Below are 21,202 nucleotides of genomic sequence, written 5' to 3' on the forward strand. Positions count from 1 at the left end.
TGAATGTAATTGACCAAAATAATCTTCATTTGGTAAGGAGAAACGATATTCCTACAACACATTTTAGCCATCTATATCAATGTCTGCATCATGCAGTTATATTCCACTACAAGAAAAATGTTGATCAGTGACCATTTTGCTTAGTGACAACTAAAATTTGGTCATTAATAACCTTATTTAGTTACTATTAAGAAAAAGTGGTCATTAAATTTGGCCACTAAGCAAAATTAGTGGCCAAAAAATAATATTTTTTGGTCTCTAAACAAAATTAGTGACGTACTTTTAGTGACGAAGAGTGACAAAAAGTGACCACATAAAATTTGGGAACTAATTTATCATAATGACCAGAATTTGGTCACTAAACAAAATTAGTGACAAAATTTTTGTCATTACGATAAATTAGTGGCCAAATTTTGAATGGTCACTTTTTATTACTCTTTGTCACTAATTTTGTTGTAGATGGCAAAATTATACATTCGTTGTAAATGGCAAAATTCTGTGCATAAATATCTATACATTCGTTGTAGATGACAAAATTCTATTGTAGAAATATCACCTCCTTTTCGTAAGAGGTGGTATAGTAATTGCAATTTATGAAAAACTCAAAATTCAAATCTCTCTTTAATATATTTTATTTTATATAGTAATATAATGTAATGTAGATATGCATCAGTCTTGTAAGTTCTTAAAATCCTGATTGGCTAGTTGTGTTACAATAGTTTTTTCCCTTTTGGAAAATGCAGTTTTTGCCAAGCTAGTTAATTCGATCGCATCCTCTTATGCGAGATGATATTTCACCATACATCTTAATAAATTTACTACAATAATAATACATTACTTTATACAATTGTAAAAGTTAATGTTTTCAAAACCAGCCCTTTAATTGAACAGATTGATCTAAATTGAACAGGTCTAAAATAGTTTAACTGGTTGAACTGAGTTGACTAGTCAACTTCTATCTTCATAAAAATACTACTTTAAATCCTAAACTTCAAAAAATATAAAGTAGCATTAAACGTACAGTTTACTATTAATTAATAATAATATATAACAATTTCAAAAATAAAAAATTTACGAACCAGAAAAACAAGCTGGCCAGTTTAACTATCACGGCTCGTTTAAACCAGTTTTTATAACAAGATTATAAGAGTTTAGGATGCAAGGATGTAACTATCATAAAACATAACAGTTACAAATTTACAATGTCTAATTCCATCAAATCAAAAATAAAAATATGAGAGGAATATGAGAAAAATGATATAGAGTCGTATCCCTAAGGAAAAAAAAAAGAAAACTCCAGGCACAGAAACAAGTAAATAGACGTGATTATTAATTCATTTACTTGACTTTGTAAATTATATAACATGACAAATATATTAGTTTAATATTATACAAAAAAAAATAATAATATTAATATCGATTTAAAAAAGACAGAGTACCAACCAATCAAGATTGCAAAACTATCCTTAATTGAGAAGTTCGAGTCAACAAATTATTTCCCATCCTAGCAAAGCTAGATAGATAAAAATGCCTCTTCTTTTTACGCACGCGTCTAAAAGACAAAGTCAACCTTTTGACTTCTCACTTTCGTCATTTTTTCCTACATACGGAGTATATATTACTCAAAATCAATTAAGGCCAAATATCAAAATCCTTATAAATTCCATACCAATCCCTCAACATACTAATATTTCTTATCGATCATAAATTACACTCACACTTTAATTTCTCTTACAAAAATTAATTAATTCATTTATTAGTTTTAATATATATATATATATATATATCGATATATGGCTGGAGGAGATATTGGAAGATCTTTGGAGCAAACGCCAACATGGGCGGTTGCAACTGTTTGTTTCGTGTTCATTATCATTTCTATATTTATCGAACAAATCATTCATGTAATCGGACATGTAAGTATATAATATATAAGTACTTCAATTCGTGCAAGAATTTTTTATTTGTTTTTTTTTAACCCTTTTTTTTTTCGATCTAATCATATCGTTTTGAATCTTATTGTACGTACGTAGTGGTTTAAGAAGAAGCGAAAGAAGGCTTTATACGAATCCTTAGAGAAGATCAAAGCAGGTTTTATTAACGACTTTTTATATATATAATATATTTGAACAGCGAGTCAGTAGTAATAGTTAGCATTCAGGTACATTTGAATTAAGACATGTGGTTTTGTTTTTGTAGAGCTCATGTTATTGGGATTCATATCATTGTTATTAACCGCGGGGACTTCACCAATAACAAAGATATGTATATCCGAAAGCGCAGCCAACAGTTGGCATCCGTGCAGTCGGGATGCAGAGGAAGAATCTGGCATCAATGACGGTGGAGAAAGCCGCCGGAGGCTCCTCACGTGGTCAAAGATGGGCGACAGTGCACGGCGAATATTGGTAACTAGTAGTGGTGAGGAGAAGTGTGCAGCCAAGGTTTGTCATTTCTAATAAAAACAACTACTCGTACTAATTAACATTATTCACATGCACGTACGGTAATTAATTTATTTTTGGTTTTCTAAAAAAACAAAGCACCTCATAACAATTACGTGCTAAATTAATGTGGGTTTTTAACATACTATACAATCATCAAATTTTATTGGAATTGATCAAATATTATTAATTCTGATTGGAAATTTTAAATTAGTGTGTAGTGTATATATAGTGCAAAATGATGTCGGTCGTTAAGAAGAAAAAGCGAAATTGATGCCTTTTTGGTCTTTGGAGTCGATCAGACGTACAATTTTTAATTTTTATTATGATTGACTCATTCTAAATAATGAAGATCTAGTTGTTGACGTACAATATTAGCTAGATACATGTATTTAGTTTTATATATATGATGATATAATTAGCCACCTTATTAATCATTAATTAATATAATATTTGGTTATAATAAGTTTCACCCATATTGCATAAATATATATTTTTCACCCATATTGCATAGCTAATTAAATCGATCTCTAATTAATTAAACTGTCATAATGATAGAATTTCGGTTTTGGTTTAACGTTTGCAGGGGGAAGTATCGTTTATGTCATACGACGGTGTTCATCAACTTCATATATTTATCTTCTCTCTTGCCCTATTTCATGTTATCTATTGTATCCTTACCATGGCTTTAGGACATATAAAGGTAGCTAGACTCATACACGAGTATAAGTTTAATTAGTTTTTTTTTTTTTTTTTATTTACCAAATATATATATATACTTTCTGATTATTGTGTTAGTTAGAACAATATTGCTAATATATATTAGTGACATGTTATATAGATGAAGAAATGGAAGCATTGGGAGAAAGAGACAAGAACCGTAGAATATCAATTCTCTCACGGTACATATATACTAATTGACGGAACTTTCAATTCATTACATGTGAAAACATTTGTGCACAAAGGAAAATTATACATATGTGTATGATTTGAAATTTCTACTTGACTTTTATTAGGGTACATACTATTTGATGTTAATTATGTAAGTACGTACGTACGTGTTTGTTAATTACAAGGCAATGTTGCAATATATATATATATATATATATATATATATATATCCTTTTTAAGTACTACAAGTTAGCTAGCTAGGAAATGTTGTATAATTAGTACTACTATACGAACTCCTATTTATATATCTTCATTTAACATAGTAATGTTGTAATATATCTTATAATAATAATTATGATTCGTTTTTATATACAGATCCAGAGAGGTTTAGATTCGCAAGGGATACATCATTCGGGAGAAGGCACATGAGTTTTTGGAGCAAATCTCCCATTCTACTATGGATTGTAAGTTTGTAGTTTTGCATAAATATGATATATAAACAGTTTTAATTTGTAACTTAATTCATAGCTAGATCTTTAACATTGTTGTTAATTTCGTCTGAAAATTAACATTATTTTTCATTTAAGTTTCTGGTCCAATTATATATACAGTAATAAAGATCAGATCGAGTAGTGCTGTACGTATAAATATAGAAAGAGACACTTAACCTAATAAATATATATATATCGATCCTTAAAATATGATACACTATATTAATATTGCATGGACTTGTATATGTATAAAAAGCTGGTACGTACGTGTTAATTTATCATGTGCTAGTAGTTATCAATGTAGCTAGCTAAAGTCAAATACGGTAACGACCCACTGTCTTTAAATTAAAGTCCTTCAAGGCAATAAGCAATTGTCACTTTTATTGTCATTAACTGTTTCTAAAAATCATTCAATCTCAATAGCGATAGATTTTAAATGTATATCAATTATATAACTTCAAGTTAATGAGTTTTTGAAGGGTTTTTTTTTTTAAACATTGACTTAATTTTATTTTATTTTTAATTATACATATATAGATAGATTTACTTTCGATATTTTTTATTGATATGACTTTCATTAGATATTACATTGTATAAATACAAATATTTATAGTCAATATTAGAGGTAAAAAAACTCGGGAATCAATTTTGGACATTTAGGTTGAGAAAGAAAGAAATGTATATGCACAAATAATTAATATACAGTTCAATTCTCGGTACATTAATTAATTTGCTAATTGTTGTTTATTTAATTATTTGCATTTCAGGTTTGTTTTTTCAGACAATTTGTTCGATCGGTCCCTAAAGTCGATTATCTCACATTGCGGCATGGTTTCATCATGGTAAGATTTTGTTTACATTATGATATATATGGAATTATATCATCTATTTTTTTTAAATCTCAGAAGCTAATTTTAGTTATTGAACTTAATTACTATTATCTGATTTATTAACTTTGTACGTACGTGTTGATATATCGAATTCAGGCACATCTAGCTCCACACAGCCAGTCAAATTTCGACTTTCAGAAGTACATCAATAGATCTCTCGAAGAAGATTTCAAGACCGTTGTTGGTATAAGGTACGTAATCAAATCTTTGTTCACTTTACGTCTTTACAATCATTCGACGTCATGTACGTCTTGTTATTTCAACAACAAATTATTTACATTTATCAATTTTCGTTATGTACAGCCCACCTATTTGGTTATTCGCCATCGCGTTCCTGCTCTTTAATACCCACGGTACGTTAATCGAGATTTGTCCCAAGTATTTATTCGATAAGTGACTTAATTAGTGATTATATAAACTTGATCTATCATTATGTTTGCTGCAACCTAATTAACCAGTTTAGTTATCATCATATATATTGAGGAAACTAACATTTAAAATACGTAGAGTAAGATTATTGATTATCTTAATTAATAAAATCGATGTGAACGCTAGACATGTGTTCATATATATACGATACTTGAATGAGTCTACTTTCATTTATGTTTGTACCCTTACAAGCACAATATCTTATAGTATAAAATTTCTGGTTACTTTTATTATAAAAATAAAAAAAAAAGGTCCTAGCTATCATATCTTGTACGTCTTATAAAATCACTTTGGTCATTAATCAATTTAATAATCAATCAAACCCCTTTCTTTTCAAAAAAAAAAAAAAAAAAGTTTTTACAGCAAATTGCAAAACAAAATTCTTTTTATAAATATTTGAAAATATATATATATATATACATATTTTAGGGTGATAAATATATTCGCAATTCACTAATTTGCAACTTTTTTCATATATTTTCCTTTAGAACGTTCAATTCGGTGTATAGAAATTAAATTAAATTCGATCTAGCATTCAGAGAGTATCGATTAAGTTAGTTAGTATTTCTAGTCAAACTATTGACAAATCTTAAAATTTCTTTTCTTTGAACGTACGTACGTACGTACAGGGTCGTATTCGTATCTGTGGCTACCATTTATACCATTGGTTGTAAGTACATACTTCCTTAATTTCCATTTCATATATATTAGTACATACGTTACTTAATTATTTAGACATTAAATTACTCTAACTTATTTTTAATTACTTGTGCTTGTTAATTACATAACTTAATTTATACATTGTAAAACTTTCAGATAGTGTTACTGATCGGGACAAAACTACAAGTAATAATCACGAAAATGGGATTAAGTATTCAAGAGAGAGGAGAGGTCGTACAAGGTGTACCTGTGGTTCAACCTGGTGACGACCTCTTCTGGTTTAACCGTCCTCGCCTCATTCTCTATCTCATCAATTTTGTCCTCTTTCAGGTAAAATTGCACCCCATGCACAAATTTGTATGCTAAACACTTATACTATACTACATCCAATGTTTAACATATGGCTTATTATTTTGATTGTTGCAGAATGCTTTTCAGATTGCTTTCTTTGCATGGACTTGGGTAAGATTTAAATTCTAATCTTCAAATTTAAGTTATATATATGTTTCATTATATTTTATGTATTTCTAAAGTATTTAATATTAATATTTTTGTATAACAGTATGAATTTGGATTGAAATCTTGTTTTCATAAGCGTACAGAAGACATTGCCATCAGGATCTCAATGGGGTGAGTTTGTACTTTTCTTAATTAGCTAGTTCGTAAAATAAATTTAATAACTAGAATAATACTAGCTAATTACCATCAGAAATAAGGGGGCATGTGGTTTCTAATATGTAATTAGAATGGATTTGGGCCTAAAGAGGGTATTGGAAAGTAATCTTGAAATCCATTATAACTAATTATTGTTTTTAATTTCTTTGGCCAGGGTTCTTGTTCAAATTCTATGCAGTTATGTTACTCTTCCTCTATATGCCCTTGTCACACAGGTAAGTTAATTCAAATTTTCAAGTTAGTAATCAAAGTTATTTATTACTTTTCATTGAGTGTTTCTAATTTTTTTTGCTTAATTATATAGATGGGATCTACAATGAAGCCAGCAATATTCAATGACAGAGTTGCAACAGCATTAAAATCATGGCACCAAACCGCAAAAAAACAAATAAAACAAAACAGAAAGTCAGGCCAAGTGACCCCAGCGTCAAGCAGGCCCGGGACACCCACTCACGGCATGTCACCAGTTCATCTCTTACGTAACTACAGAAACGACAACGATAGCTCGCAAACATCTCCTAGAATGTCAAACTTTGATACGGATAATTGGGACACTGATGGTTCACCCTCGCCTTCCTATCACCAACGTGGTGATACAGAGGCATCCACGAGTCATCATCAGATAGAATTGAGGAATATAGATGATCAAGGTCGCGAGATCAATGATCCTAGCTCGTTACAAGTGGCCGTAATCCCTGAGCCCTTTGTTAACCAACAACATGAAGTGACAATAAGAATTCCTAAAGAATTTTCATTTGATAAAAGATTAAGTATATATGATAGCAGAGCTGTGTAAGTAGTTGAGGAAAATATTTCACGTCTGTTAATTTCTTTTGTTCTTTTTTTGCCATAGCTATTGAGAAAACCATTGTAAAAAAAACATATACAGTATTTCATATGTTTTCTCTAATCGGCCACGTACATTCTTGTAAATTATATTTGCAACTTTTTTTATTTATTGCTAGGAACATGGCCAACTTTTATATTCGATGAACGACTTTGCCATTTCTATCTTGAAGTATATATCAAAGGTATCTACGCTTAATCACTGATAATGTTGGAAGAATCAGGTTAAAAAGCAACTTAGATTTTTTTCGCAGTTAGAATATGTGACCAATCGATATAACTATTGCAAGTGACTCAAGTAGTGGGCCAAAACAAACTTGGGTTGAAGCATGTCAAAACAAATTGAATTGGGCCGATCAGGTTGTGTTGAACTGCTAACAACTTTTTGTCCACTCTTAGACTGTATTCTCGAGTTTTTATTAAAAGAAAATAAATGAGAAGATTGGATAGGAGAAGAAAAGATAAAAAGTTATATTTATAAAATGCATTTTTGAGTTTTATCATTTAAAAGAAAAGAAAGTGAATAAAAGGATGTAAAGGCATTCTTGAGTTAAAAGAGAAAGATAAGAAAAGATAAAAATATGTAATTTTACATTTATAACCTCATAATTATTATAGTTTATATAATGGTTGAAGGGTATATTGATAAATTTATAACTTATTCTTCCAAGTCATGTCAAATATAGAAGGAAAGTTTTTAGCTCCAAAACCCCTCACTTTTCCTTTCCATCACTTTCCTTTCTTTTAATAAAAAAACTCAAGAATACAAAAACATAAGTTTTCCTCTCCTTCCCTTTCTTATCCCATCAAATTAAAACTGGAGAATGCACCCTTACATTTTTCTTAATACGAGTAGTACTTTTGTAAAGAGTGAAAGAGGTAGTTTCATCTTCAGAAATAGGTATTGCCTACAAAAGCAATTTCTTTTTCAGTAATTTTTGACACGTTATAACCAATTGACCCATTCCACGTTTACTGACTCAATCTAAATTGATTCATTCATAAATTCATAAGCAACTGGGTCAAAATTTCCAAAATATGTATGTCTGTGTTGTTTTATAGAAATAGGCCCGGCTTCTAGCATGTGCAAGTAGCCCATTATCACTTTTGAAAGAGGCCCAAACAATTTTCTATGTGCTCCATTGCTTTACTAGAGCTAACTTTAACTTTTAGCTTTCTAGTCGAGTGTTAAGCTGCATGGTTGGATCACATGCAAAGATTAGAGGGCATATTCTACCATTTAGGTAAAAAAAATAGAAACAACCTCTCTATTTAGAGGTAGGGTCTGCCTACAGCTTAACCTTCCTCATACACCGTCAAGATATTGGGACTTAAAACCCATAAAAAACGACACTTTATGTCTTTCTAGTCTAGTGTTTGAATCATTGTACCCTCAGTTCCTGAGCCCTTTATATATTCACGATTTTTATTTCCAATTATAACTTTTTTAAAGACATACTATTTTACTAGTACCATTAAGTTATACAAGTTTGGATAAAATCTCATAGGTTTAAACCCCCACCCCACCCCCAAATTTTATTTTATTTTTGAAAGTTAACTTTTATTCACATACCCCGCCAAACATGTGGGGTTAAAAACAATACAAGGAAACTATTAATTTACATCGAATTTGCACCACTTTTCCCAATCTATTTTACCACTTTTTGTTTTATTATTATACCACAAGAAACTCGTCGACCTAACACAAAGGATGATTTTCCCAACATTAATTTCCATCCCCGAGAACTTGTAGTCGTTCCTTGCCTTCCATAGACTCCAACACGTCACTATAACGATCCCTTTAAAAATCTTTTTAGTTTTTTTTCCGAGGCCCAATTGGTTATGGATAACTGTTAAGTCATCGTCCCATCCTCACAAATATGACTAGCACGTACTCTCCTAATGCAGGGGTGTTTGCAGTAACGATGGTGTAGCGTTGGGACGACTGTTGGTGGTAGAGGATGCGTTGAGTGATATAGATAATTGATGTAGATAGTTAATAGAGATATGTAAAGATAAAGGACTGATAGTGTAAATTAATTATTAAAGGTATTTTAGACATTTTTCTCTATATAACTTTTAACTTGATAACTATTCTTTTTATAAAATAATATAAATATAAATGAGTGAGATTCAAACCCATTTGAATTCTTCCTTTTATTTCTTGTTTTTTCCATCAAAGATCTTAACATATACATATATTTTGTGTTTTAATCCACCACGGGACAACCATTAAACTTATGTAGTGTAGATCAAATCAGCTATATAATCATAAGGAAATTGAGATAGAGATATATATTTCAAAAAGAAATTGATATTGATATCATAGTTTTAAATTAATTTATCACATTGTATAAATGTTATAAGTGACTGTATAAATATATGATACATGCTATGATACATGAATGTGATAACATTATTGATATAATATTATTAGTTTCATCTTCCATTTCCAAACTACTCGTTAATTAAACAAAGTATTTTTCTTTATCTCCATGAATTACAAATAGAGTTAAATTGTAAAGTTCATCCCTTTGATCTGTTTATATTCATGGATTATATTCCTTTTCATAAAAGTTAGTAGAATAGCTAATTACTCCGTTTGTTGCGAGTGGATGTAAACCATGAAATGAGCAAACCACAAAAATGTAAATCGCAATAAAACTAATTACATTAGAAATGTAACTCACAACAAAACTGAAAATTTAGACCTATTACAAATGAAAATAACATCTTTTAGATAAAACTATATTTTCGTCCTTCAAGTCGTTACGTTTTGTACTTCAAACCTATGTAAAATTCATTTCGTGAAGTTAAAAAAATTTACAATTGAGGTCTAAGAGTGAAACGGCGTTGCCAACTTCAGGGGTTAATTTGTAATAAATTTATTTAAGGGTTTGAAAACATAAAACGTGACAACTTGATGTTAATTTACTCCATCTTTTACTAGACACGCGCCAATTGTTCTTAAGCATTAACTCAATGGTTGAAAGACCATCTCATTCATGAGATCTTGAGTTTAAGTATTGGGAGGACATAAGGAAGTCCTTTTTTGAGGGTTTGACTTGGGTTTACCCAGGTTCAAGTCTGAATAGACAGAGTTTACCCCTATTAATCGTCGTGCCTTCGGGCGGATTAGTAGGGGGTTTTCCCCTAATCTGGTATTTGAAATAGACATTTCTACTTCGAGGGAGCTCTCTAGCGCGGATCCGGTTAAGACAATATATGTTAGACCTCTCGCTGTCGAATTACAATAGGAAGTTTTCTACGAAATTCACCTTTAAAAAAAAAAAAAAAAAAAAAACGCGCCAATTAGACAAAGTTTACTTTTTATATGAGTGATGGATAAATGGCTAACATATCACTTTCCTCATTCTGTCTTGATGAACTTTAAATCCTTAATTATTATATACTCAGTAGTCAGTACTACGACTGAGAAATGGATATAAAGAAGTATTTCTTATCATCATCAATCATAATAAATCCAACTCACCTTTCTTTTCCCTATCTCACAACAACAACAACAATAATACTCCTTAATAAATAATTCATTCTGATTTGTAGAGACCGATGGCTGGAGGTGGAGCAAGTACTGATGTAAGATCGCTGGAGCAAACACCCACATGGGCAGTTGCCACTGTTTGTTTCGTCCTCATATTTGTTTCTATTTTTGTCGAACAAATCATCCATATGATCGGAAATGTACGTTTATATACTTCTTTTGTAACATATAGTCAATGCTGACTATAATTTTTTTAAAAATAATATATGGTAGTGGTTTAAAAATAAACTATATTGGATTGGCATATATCATGTTTTTGAATTATCATATTGTTTTGTAGTGGTTTAAGAAGAGACGAAAGAAAGCTCTATACGAATCCTTGGAAAAGATCAAAGCGGGTACATGATTACATCGTGTAACTTATATATTGATATATATATATATCGAATATGTAAATATGGTCGATCTAATATATGTTTTTGTTAAAAAAAAATTGTAGAGCTTATGCTGTTGGGATTTATATCATTGTTATTAACCGTGGGAACTAAACCTATTACGAAGATATGTATATCCAAAAGTGCGGCCGACAGTTGGCATCCGTGCAGCCGGAAGGAAGCAGGAGAGGCGGCGCCGGCCGCCGGAGACACCCACCGGAGGCTGCTCACTTGGTCAAAGATGGGTGATAATGCAAGGCGAATATTGGCAAGTGGTGATGGTCAAGACAACTGTGCACACAAGGTACACTATATATGCCCCCACCTATTGTATAAAAAAAAAAATCTGTCTTTCTTTTACAATTTTAACTTCATACGAGTAGTTTTTTTTATTTTTATCATATCAAGATTATATCATCATCATCATCATCATATCATCAATAAAATATGAGGAAATGATAGGAACCGCTATATTTTGCCCCTGCAAATTTAATAAATGTACATATTCTTTTTGTGAGAGTATCTATCCTTTCCCCATTAAAAAAAAATAACATTTTAAAAAGTCAAAGAAAAAAAGCATCGTTTTAGAGTATACATCTTTATTAATAATTAAGTAGTCACATGTACATCAAAAACATATTATAGTACATAAGAAATGTTCAGTTTGTGAGAGTAATAACGTAGATATATTAATACCTATATGCTTTCCCCATTGGAAAAATAACATTTCAAAAAGTCAAAGGAAAAAAGTAATCGTTTTAGAGTATACATCTTTATTAATAAGAACTCACATGTTACATTAAAAACATATTATAGGACATAATATCACCATCAAGGAACAGGAAGGTCAGCGGTTCCACAATTAATATTAAAAGTTCACATGTTATCTTGATCTTATCTGGAGTGTTTGGTATAAGGGTGATTAGATTACGTTTGTGAAAAGAAATTTTAGGTTAGTGTATTGAGAAAACTTGTTTTTATTTGCTTTCTTTAAACTGTTTTCTTTTTCTAATCAGATGCATATAATTATTTTTGTAGCTAACATTTATTTTTGATTATTTGCATTATCCAAATGCAATAATTACAATTTCAAATACTCCATATTTTTGAGTTGCATACCAGCTCATAATGCAAAAATGTCACTCGGTGTAAACTATATTGTCATTGGGCTGCATTTTGAGAGTAACATATCCAAAGAAAAACCCCTTGTGGCCCCAAGAGTCATGGTGACTTCATTTGCAATATATGTTTCTAGTTGACGTGATGTGACATGACACTATTATGGGATTTTTAAAGTTAAATAGCATTAGAGATATTGTCTTTTTTATATTTTTAGATTTTGATATATGGGAATTCTCTAAAATTATTATTAACTTTACTAGTAAATTAACCATCTAAAGGTCAAGATGGTTTCAACGAAAGTTAAATCCGACCTCAGATGATCCTCATCCGATTTGATGAGAATGATTTAACCAAACAATCACCACGCATGCACATTGATTGATGATTGATGGTTTTGTACACTTTTGTCTTTATCTTATATTTTAAATGAGAGATAAAGACTTTCATGGAATATGGAATTAAGCCTATGACTGCCCTTGCACTTAATAACTTTAGCACACTTTTTGGAGGAAATTGTGTTATTAAAACATAAATAAAAAACCTTTAGATTTTTGCCACACTTTCGAAAAATCCACTAAACTAGAATTTAGTGACACTTTTAAGGTGTCACAAACTGACATTTTATATACTAGTGTATTTCACTTTTTATTGTTAATTTCTTGAATGAGTGAGTCAGACACGTCAGAGACTTTCAATTGTAATGGGGGTTGAGACTTGAGACTTGAGACTGTGACCGGATATATAGCAATTTGCACTTAAATGTTGCAAATTTTTGTTGATGCACATACAGTCTCCGTTTTGATGTCTTCATGGTGTGATTCTTATTTTATTTATTTATTTATTTTTTTCATATACACCATCTCTTGCTAAAATGTACTAATTAAGTAATCAAACTTACTTTTGGTTTAACATTGCAGGGACAAGTACCGTTTATGTCAAATGATGGGGTTCATCAACTTCATATATTTATCTTCGCTCTTGCTCTATTTCACGTCATGTATTGCATCCTTACGATGGCTTTAGGACATTTAAAGGTAGAGTTTATTGGCTGCTTGACCAAGTTTTAATACAAACTCAAAAGTGCATCGTTTTAATTCCTTCCACAAACTTTTTTTCATTTTATCACCAAAAGTTGGTAGTCAGTATCTAATGACTGCATGTATAGATGAGAACATGGAAGCATTGGGAGAAAGAGACAAGAACTGCAGAGTATCAATTCTCTCATGGTAAGCACAAACACATGTATACATGTGTATATATATATATATTATATATATATATGCATGTATCACTTGAAATCTTCTTTTGGGAAAATCATATGAGTTGATTCATTAGATAATTGTTCTATGGCATTCCTATTGGTATGATTTATTGTTATAGAATTTTCATGAGACCATTGGTATAAACTCGGTTTATTCCATAGCATTGTCACGTCACTGAACTAACACTTGCCGGCCACATTTTACCTAACACTTTAGTTTTATATCCCTACTTTTTAACTTATGAACATACTATATTAAGTTAGAAAAACACATTGTATTCAGATTACATAGGTTAAATGATTGTTATTATGGTATAAGATTTATAAGTCTGTTGGAAGTTATCATTCCTTACAGATTATAATGAAATTTGATATGAATTCAGTAATCTTAATTAAAGTTGCATAAGTTTTCATTTCCCTTTGGTAACTCCCAAATTTTACATGAACTTTCCACTTTGTGATGATATCTAATGTATCATTTTCATATATACATTTAGACCCAGAGAGGTTTAGATTTGCAAGGGAAACATCGTTTGGAAGAAGGCACGTGAACTTTTGGAGCGAGTCTACCATTCTGCTATGGATTGTAAGTATTTAAGTTCCAGGAACAATGTCATTCTTATATCTTTTTTCCACATTCAGTTTTCATACAAGTCTGTGATGTCCACAACTTCATTCTTACAATCACTGAATCACATAACCGAACTCAAGGATTGTATATAATGTCAGACATTCACAAAGATATATATACTGAAATACTTGATTTGTAAAAGAATTGTAAGAATATCGAAAAGAGAGAGGGAAAGATTTGATAGAATGATTGCAAGTACATATTAATAGGTTGTTCTTTAATATATGTCATTATGTTTTATTCACATTTGTTAACTGATACATATATCCAGGTTTGTTTTTTCAGACAATTTGGTCGATCGGTCCCTAAAGTTGATTATCTCACATTGAGACATGGATTCATCATGGTAAGATTTCGTTGAAGTTGTGACATGGAAATATCATCTCTGCAAATTCTTCTTTTCTAAGAAGCTTATACTAAACTCACATAAGTTGTGACATGTTGGAATGTCATTTAAGTTGCTTTCATTTAAATTCAGGCACATCTACCTGTACACAGCCAGACCAGATTCGATTTTCAGAAATACATTAATAGATCACTCGAAGAAGATTTCAAGACCGTTGTTGGTATAAGGTACTAACATCTTAGTGGACTCCATTTCTTTATAACTATTTAATCTTGATGTCTAGTTAACCTGCAAACTTACGTATATTGATTTTCTTAACAGCGCACATATTTGGTTATTCGCCATCGCCTTTCTGCTCTTCAATACCCATGGTGCGTTAAGTGCAACTTTTCTTTATTTGATAAGTTGATTATGTACACAAACGTAATACTTTCCGCATATTTATGGCAAAGTCCACCAGATTTATAGTATAGGTACACATAAAAATGCGACGTCAGAGCCTTCATGGGCCATGATCAGTACATTGAACTATGACTGTATAGCATAATTATGCATTTATGCTAACAGAAAATGGAGATATCTTGCCTAGTAAGTGTGAGGTACTAGACAATACCAGTAAAACTTTTGTAGAAAATGGTTTCAATGGCAAGGGAAGTCTCCATAGCCATCCAACTTAGACCAAGTATCAATGAGTGTGTACCAAGGGGTTGTAGCATTGCATATTAGCATGTTTCAGGATGCCAATAACATACTTCTAATATGGTAAGACAACGAGCTTTAAGTATCAGGGATACCAAGAAAGTAGTTAAGTAACCCCAAATTAGTTATTGACAACTTAGGACGGCGCTGTTGAATCATAGTCTGTAAAATAACGTCATTAACATACAGGGTATGCAGTCGAGGACCCTCAACATATGAGGACCTTATTGTAAAAACAAAACAAGCTGCAAGCATCAGATATACCGAGAAAGTAATTAAGTGATTCCATGTTAGTCATTAGCAACTTAGGACTGTGTTGCTGAATTATAGTCTGTAAAATACTGAGATACAAAGACTGGTTTTATGTTATTTTTTGAGATGATTGAATGAATGCCGCAAACATTTTATAGACACTACATGAAATATAGCAAGACATCTTACCTTCAATAAATAATTAGCTTATTCTACAAGGTACAAACTGACATGAAATCTCACAAGAAATCTAATTACTTAATATATAGAAAACTTTAATGGAGAAATTCGCGATGATAGAGTTATGATAATCCCAATAGAGAACATGCAACTGAGTTAGTTTGGTAAATTTTACTTACTTTTTTTGGTTAAAAGTGGTTTCTGGTTACCTGTATTATTCCTCTAAAATGTACTACGTATATCTTATTATCTTACTATGGACAGGGTGGTATTCTTACTTTTGGCTACCCTTTATACCGTTGTTTGTAAGTACATACTTTCTTACCATTTTATAGGCAGAATTAGTTAACTGAACCTTTTGTTTGTTTGTTTGTTTAAATTATATCTGCATTATACTTTTCAGATAGTTTTACTGGTCGGAACAAAGCTACAGGTGATAATCACGAGGATGGGATTAAGTATTCAAGAGACAGGAGACGTCATACGGGGTGAACCTGTGGTTCAACTCGGTGACCATCACTTTTGGTTTAAGACCCCTTGTCTCATCCTTTATTCCATCAACTTTGTCCTCTTTCAGGTAAACTTGTACTCCATACTACAAAGTTTGTATGTCTCACATCCAAAGTTGCACATTTATTTTCAGACAGTATAGCAAGTTACACAATAGATATGGTTTCAGTTTTTATTTTATTTTTTATTATTTTTTTTTGCAGAATGCCTTTCAGATGGCTTTCTTTGTATGGACGTGGGTAAGATTTAAAAGTTATATTTTATTATACTTGAGAACATTATATGTATTTCTAAAGTAACGATTTTCATATATAAAACAGTATGAATTTGGGTGGAAATCTTGTTATCATGAACATACAGAAGACATTGTGATCAGGATCTCAATGGGGTGAGTTTGTGTGAGAATACTTGTGACACTAAAACTATTCCCAAATTCCCAAAATATTACCCCATAACTAAAATTAGAAAGTAATTATTGTTTTTTCATTGGCCAGGGTTTTTGTTCAGATTCTATGTAGTTATGTTACCCTTCCTCTGTACGCCCTTGTCACACAGGTAAGTTGCAACTAATTATATTTACTAGCTATTAAATTTAAGTTTTAACTCCTTCACTAACTTTTCTTTTGAAATAAAGATGGGATCTACGATGAAGCCGGCAATTTTCAATGAGCATGTTGCAACAGCATTAAAATCATGGCACCAAACCGCCAAAAAACATGTAAAAGTAAACAAAAAGTCGGGCCAAGTAATAACTCCAATGTCAAGTAGGCCTGGCACACCTTCTCGCAGCATGACACCAAGTCATCTAATACTTAACTCCAAAAATGACAATGATAGCTTGCAGACGCCTGCTAGAATGTCAGACGTTGATGGCGATGATTGGGGCACTGTTGGTTCACCCTCACTTTCAGATCATGAATTTGGTGACATTGAAACATCCACAGGTCATCAACAGGTAGAATTGGGCTCTATGAATGATCAACGTGAAGATATCAATGATGAGTTCGTTAGAAGTGGTGGTAATTCTTGAGTCCATTGTTAGCCAACATGATATATCAATCAGAGTTCCTATGAAATTCATTTGATAAGAACAAAGTATATGATAGAGTTGAGTAGGTAAAGGAAACTATATATGATAGAGTTCCTAGGTAAACAAAGTATATGACAGGGTGAATGAGAAAAACATTGTATAAAAGAGTTATTCTCTAATGGTTTAATCAATGTGTATCCACGATTTACTGTATATTGGAATTTTTTGTTATGATCCTCTTATCGGTGATTTAGGTGATCCATCAACAAGAGGCTGTGAATTCTAGTATCATGCTAAACGAGTTTTAGATAACGTTGGGATTTGATTTCGATCATTCGATGTAAAGTTATTTGTTACATGTCTCTGTGAATCATAGATAGTTATGTTATAAGATATTTCTCGTGCATTGAGGGAGTTATTTTTTTATAACGTCTTAGTTTTCATAACTTGTCACTGATTAGCTTTGGCGCCCACATAGGGTTTGCTATTTTTTAGATTTTAAAATTAGGTTAGATATAACTTGGAATTTTCTTTGATGTCGATTACTGATAGTACTACTATTACTGGAAAGTGCGAGCAAGTTGGATAGTGGATCAAATTGAGTTTGGGTTGAAGCCAGCTAATTTGGAATACAAGTTGAATCGGGCTTATGGACTCACCTATAGTAGTGTCACCTGATTATGCGTTACCCTTCGAGATAATGTGTGATGCGAGTCACTTTGCAGTAGGAGCTGTTTATAGTCAGAGGAAAGATAAGCATTTTAGGCCGATTTACTATGACACTTTCTTAAAAGTAGTTTTCTGAACAGTTTTTATTGCCTTTCAAAATAGGTACAGCATACAAGAACACTTCTTTTTAGTAAATAATCTTCAAAGATATTAAACGAAAGCAGACTTTTATTGGCATCGAACCAATTGACCTGTTTCTCTCTACCTATATCGTATATGGCCCGTTTCAGTTAAACTACCTAACTTGATCTGTTCATTAGTAATTGGGTCAAAATTGCTTACATATATATGCATGGGTTGTTCTTGGTATATAGCTAATTAAGTTTCATGTGAACTCATGTGACAGATCTAATTTATTATTGCGTATCTTAATCAAGCACCTGTTTAACAAGGATGTTACCAGATAACCCGCTTGTAGTTACTTGTATCTATACTGATCATGTTGGAAGAATCAGGTTACATATAAAGTTTTTCTGTTGAGGCTTAATAGGTAAACTATCGAATATTGATCATATGTAAACCTGCAAATGCCAGTGAGTCAGATAACGGGTCAAACATAGTTCGTGATGAAGTACATTTTAGAGTCAAAGTTGAGCCAGGCAGGCTCAGGTTGGGTTGGCGCAGGTCCATCATGACAATTTTCTTATAAGTAGTCTTCTGGATCTGTTTTTTTTTTTTTCGTCTTTAGAAATAGGTAATGAATACAAAAGCACCTTTCTTTGGTGATTGTCTTATCAAAAACGGACTTTTAGAGTTTTAGTGACTTTTAAACTCTTTGAACCAATTGACCCGTTCCTCATATACCTATTTCGTATTTGACCCGGTTTAACTAAACCAAAACCTCAACTAACTGCTCATAGTAATCGGGTCAATATTGCAAACATATGTGTTATGTATGCATGTGTTGTTCTTGGTATGTAGTTAAATGATTTCCATGTGAACTCTTATGTCAGATCCCATTTATAATTGTGTATCTTGATTAAGCACCTCTTTAACAAGTATGTTACATTGCTACCAGATGAGCACATTTGTAGTTGCAAGTAGTATATGTTTGTAGCGTCATGTATTTTCTTATGTCATTACATACAGTATATCTTATCTGACCCGTTTCAGATTAAACACATCCTAAATTGATCCATTCATAATTAGTTCACATATTCTCAGTGAAAGAATATGTGGAAGTATTATGGTCTAATATATTATCGCAACAAATATTTACGCAGATGGTTACAAAGATCATCTCAACCTTCAAACAAAGAGGGCTCTGATATCAGATACAAGTCGGTTTAAAATATATACTTTTTGGCATAGGTCAAACGGATCGGGCTGCGTTGGGTTGATCTGCAGTTCAAATCCTTTTGGTGTGTTTAAACTTGAATACTAAAAGCAGCAAATATTTACGCAGATGGTTACAAAGATCATCTCAACCTTCAAACAAAGAGGGCTCTGATATCAGATACAAGTCGGTTTAAAATAGATACTTTTTGGCAGAGGTCAAACGGGTCGGGCTGCGTTGGGTTGACCTGCAGTTCAAATCCTTTTGGTGTGTTTAAACTTGAATACTAAAAACAACTAATTAAATCATATTATCAAATCTTTATGGCAATAATGTAACTACATACTGGATACTACAAGGTCAAAACATAAGACACCAATCAATCATATTAATCAAATCCAATTATATTCAAAACATAAAAACACCAATCAATCATATTTATCAAATCCAATTATATTCAAAACATTAAAACAAATCAATCATCATATTTATCAAATAGAATACCAGTTACAGACTTCTACAAAATTGTTATAAACATCAATACTAACAATTCCATATTTTACGACTATAAATTTTATGATAAACTCCGAATATTCACCAAACTAGAAACTAAATTTTCCGAATTTCTATACATGTTGCAACTCAAAACCACTGGGGACATCAAAAAATTTTAAAAATCAGTGTACACCCATCATTGGAAAACCATTATTCAACCCAAAATCAACGAAATTCAAGCCCAAGATTCTTGGATCTGTGTTGATCATCATAAGTTGATTAGCCCTTGTGTCGACATTGTTCTTGAACTCAACCAAAGAATGCAGATACTCTTCCAACTCTTCAAGATTCATTCCATCAATCGGCTGATCGAACCACATTAAATTACTCGTTTCTTCGCCTTTCTTCATCTCTTCTTCCAACTCCTTATTATCAAGAAAACGGTCAACGACAACATCCACATTGGGGTGACCGAATGAAAAGATTCTGCCACCGGGAGATTGGGTCAGAATCGCAAAATCTGGGCGCCGGTCAAAACGGACAACTCAGCGGCTTTCTTGAACAACCCGGTTCGTCGTTTAGAGAATGTGACTTGAAGACTGGTGGGGTTTTGAATTTTCTTAGTAGGGTCGATTTTTTGACGACCTTTAGTTTTCTTTTTCTTGATCACAATACTTGAATCTGCAATGTGGGTTAGATCCTCCATGGGGTTTTCGATCTGATTCTTGAACAAGATGATTCGATGGGTTTCGAAGCGGGTAAACTTTCGGCGGTAAAAAGCGATATGAGATTATTGGGTTCTTGACCTATTTATAGAAATAGAATATGAGATGTATGTATGTATGTATGTATAGATTTATGATGATGTCTGAATGTCTGATTAGTGAATAGGTCAAAAACGCGGTGATTCTAAAAACGAGTATTTATTTTTGTGTTTGTAAAAACACGGTTGTTAGGATTTCTGTTTTAAAGGTAAAAAAAGTTAACAAAGGTTGGGGATGGATTAAAAAACATAATATAATTGTGTCCAAAAGCTCATTTAATAGAAAAGTTAGGGCTCGTTTTTTTACTCATTAGCTTAATCTATAAATAAATGTCTTTTTGTGTTATCTAAATTTAAATAGTAGATAATTGACGGTTATTTTTATCTTAATTTTATCTTATCTGTATTATAAGACAGTTTAACTAATGACTTATTAAACAATCAAAGCCTTTAATTTTATCAAATTAACTTTCGCTTATGTCATCATTTAAATTAAATATAAATTAAAAATCCTAATAATCATTATCCAAATATGATATTATATTAGTATTTATTTTTAATTTATATATAAAGTCTCATTAATTTACATTTTTTTGTTTTCCATAAAAAAAATTACACTTTTTAGCCATAATTACTTATCTCAAACACA

At 31.5% G+C, this 21,202-nt stretch overlaps 3 protein-coding genes across 4 annotated transcripts; 2 read left to right on the plus strand and 1 right to left on the minus strand.

Moving 5' to 3' along the window:
- Positions 1-1,772: 1,772 nt before the first annotated feature.
- On the plus strand, positions 1,773-7,463 carry LOC122581457 (MLO-like protein 6). The gene is made up of 15 exons (XM_043753690.1): positions 1,773-1,916; positions 2,034-2,091; positions 2,200-2,441; positions 3,028-3,144; positions 3,283-3,343; positions 3,708-3,796; positions 4,591-4,665; positions 4,810-4,904; positions 5,017-5,066; positions 5,772-5,812; positions 5,959-6,132; positions 6,229-6,264; positions 6,365-6,432; positions 6,632-6,692; positions 6,782-7,463. The coding sequence occupies exons 1-15, from the start codon at positions 1,794-1,796 to the stop codon at positions 7,271-7,273; spliced, it is 1,782 nt and encodes a 593-aa protein (XP_043609625.1). The 5' UTR covers positions 1,773-1,793; the 3' UTR covers positions 7,274-7,463.
- A 3,243-nt stretch (positions 7,464-10,706) lies between these two features.
- Positions 10,707-17,503, plus strand: LOC122581100 (MLO-like protein 12). 2 transcript variants are annotated; one of them, XM_043753248.1, is made up of 15 exons: positions 10,726-11,025; positions 11,166-11,223; positions 11,325-11,563; positions 13,299-13,415; positions 13,547-13,607; positions 14,140-14,228; positions 14,545-14,619; positions 14,752-14,846; positions 14,941-14,990; positions 16,015-16,055; positions 16,154-16,327; positions 16,464-16,499; positions 16,581-16,648; positions 16,755-16,815; positions 16,895-17,503. In XM_043753248.1, exons 1-15 carry the CDS (start codon positions 10,894-10,896, stop codon positions 17,288-17,290), a joined length of 1,692 nt encoding a protein of 563 aa, XP_043609183.1. In that variant the 5' UTR covers positions 10,726-10,893; the 3' UTR covers positions 17,291-17,503. The 2 variants fall into 2 exon arrangements, with proteins under 2 accessions (XP_043609184.1, XP_043609183.1); XM_043753249.1 differs by lacking the exons at positions 16,755-16,815; positions 16,895-17,503 and having other exon boundaries at positions 10,707-11,025; positions 16,581-16,652.
- A 2,469-nt stretch (positions 17,504-19,972) lies between these two features.
- On the minus strand, positions 19,973-20,496 carry LOC122583549 (agamous-like MADS-box protein AGL62). The gene is made up of 2 exons (XM_043755943.1): positions 20,333-20,496; positions 19,973-20,276 (listed from the first exon to the last, which is right to left on the minus strand). The coding sequence occupies exons 1-2, from the start codon at positions 20,494-20,496 to the stop codon at positions 19,973-19,975; spliced, it is 468 nt and encodes a 155-aa protein (XP_043611878.1).
- Between the last annotated feature and the right edge of the window lie 706 nt (positions 20,497-21,202).

Source organism: Erigeron canadensis, chromosome 9 (genome assembly GCF_010389155.1).
Source record: "Erigeron canadensis isolate Cc75 chromosome 9, C_canadensis_v1, whole genome shotgun sequence".
Classification (NCBI taxonomy): Eukaryota; Viridiplantae; Streptophyta; class Magnoliopsida; order Asterales; family Asteraceae; genus Erigeron; species Erigeron canadensis.

What these genes read in the sequence shown, in the direction of transcription:
- LOC122583549 (XM_043755943.1), bottom strand. Translation starts at nt 20,496, where the DNA reads ATGGAGGATCTAACCCACATTGCAGATTCAAGTATTGTGATCAAGAAA. An exon ending in TTCAAGAAAGCCGCTGAGTT is followed by an intron (nt 20,277 to 20,332) that starts GTCCGTTTTGAC and finishes TCCCGGTGGCAG; the next exon opens with AATCTTTTCATTCGGTCACC.
- LOC122581100 (XM_043753248.1), top strand. Translation starts at nt 10,894, where the DNA reads ATGGCTGGAGGTGGAGCAAGTACTGATGTAAGATCGCTGGAGCAAACA. An exon ending in TACCCTTTATACCGTTGTTT is followed by an intron (nt 16,056 to 16,153) that starts GTAAGTACATAC and finishes TATACTTTTCAG; the next exon opens with ATAGTTTTACTGGTCGGAAC. An exon ending in CTTTCTTTGTATGGACGTGG is followed by an intron (nt 16,500 to 16,580) that starts GTAAGATTTAAA and finishes TATATAAAACAG; the next exon opens with TATGAATTTGGGTGGAAATC.
- LOC122581457 (XM_043753690.1), top strand. Translation starts at nt 1,794, where the DNA reads ATGGCTGGAGGAGATATTGGAAGATCTTTGGAGCAAACGCCAACATGG. An exon ending in CCTGCTCTTTAATACCCACG is followed by an intron (nt 5,067 to 5,771) that starts GTACGTTAATCG and finishes ACGTACGTACAG; the next exon opens with GGTCGTATTCGTATCTGTGG. An exon ending in TATATGCCCTTGTCACACAG is followed by an intron (nt 6,693 to 6,781) that starts GTAAGTTAATTC and finishes TTAATTATATAG; the next exon opens with ATGGGATCTACAATGAAGCC.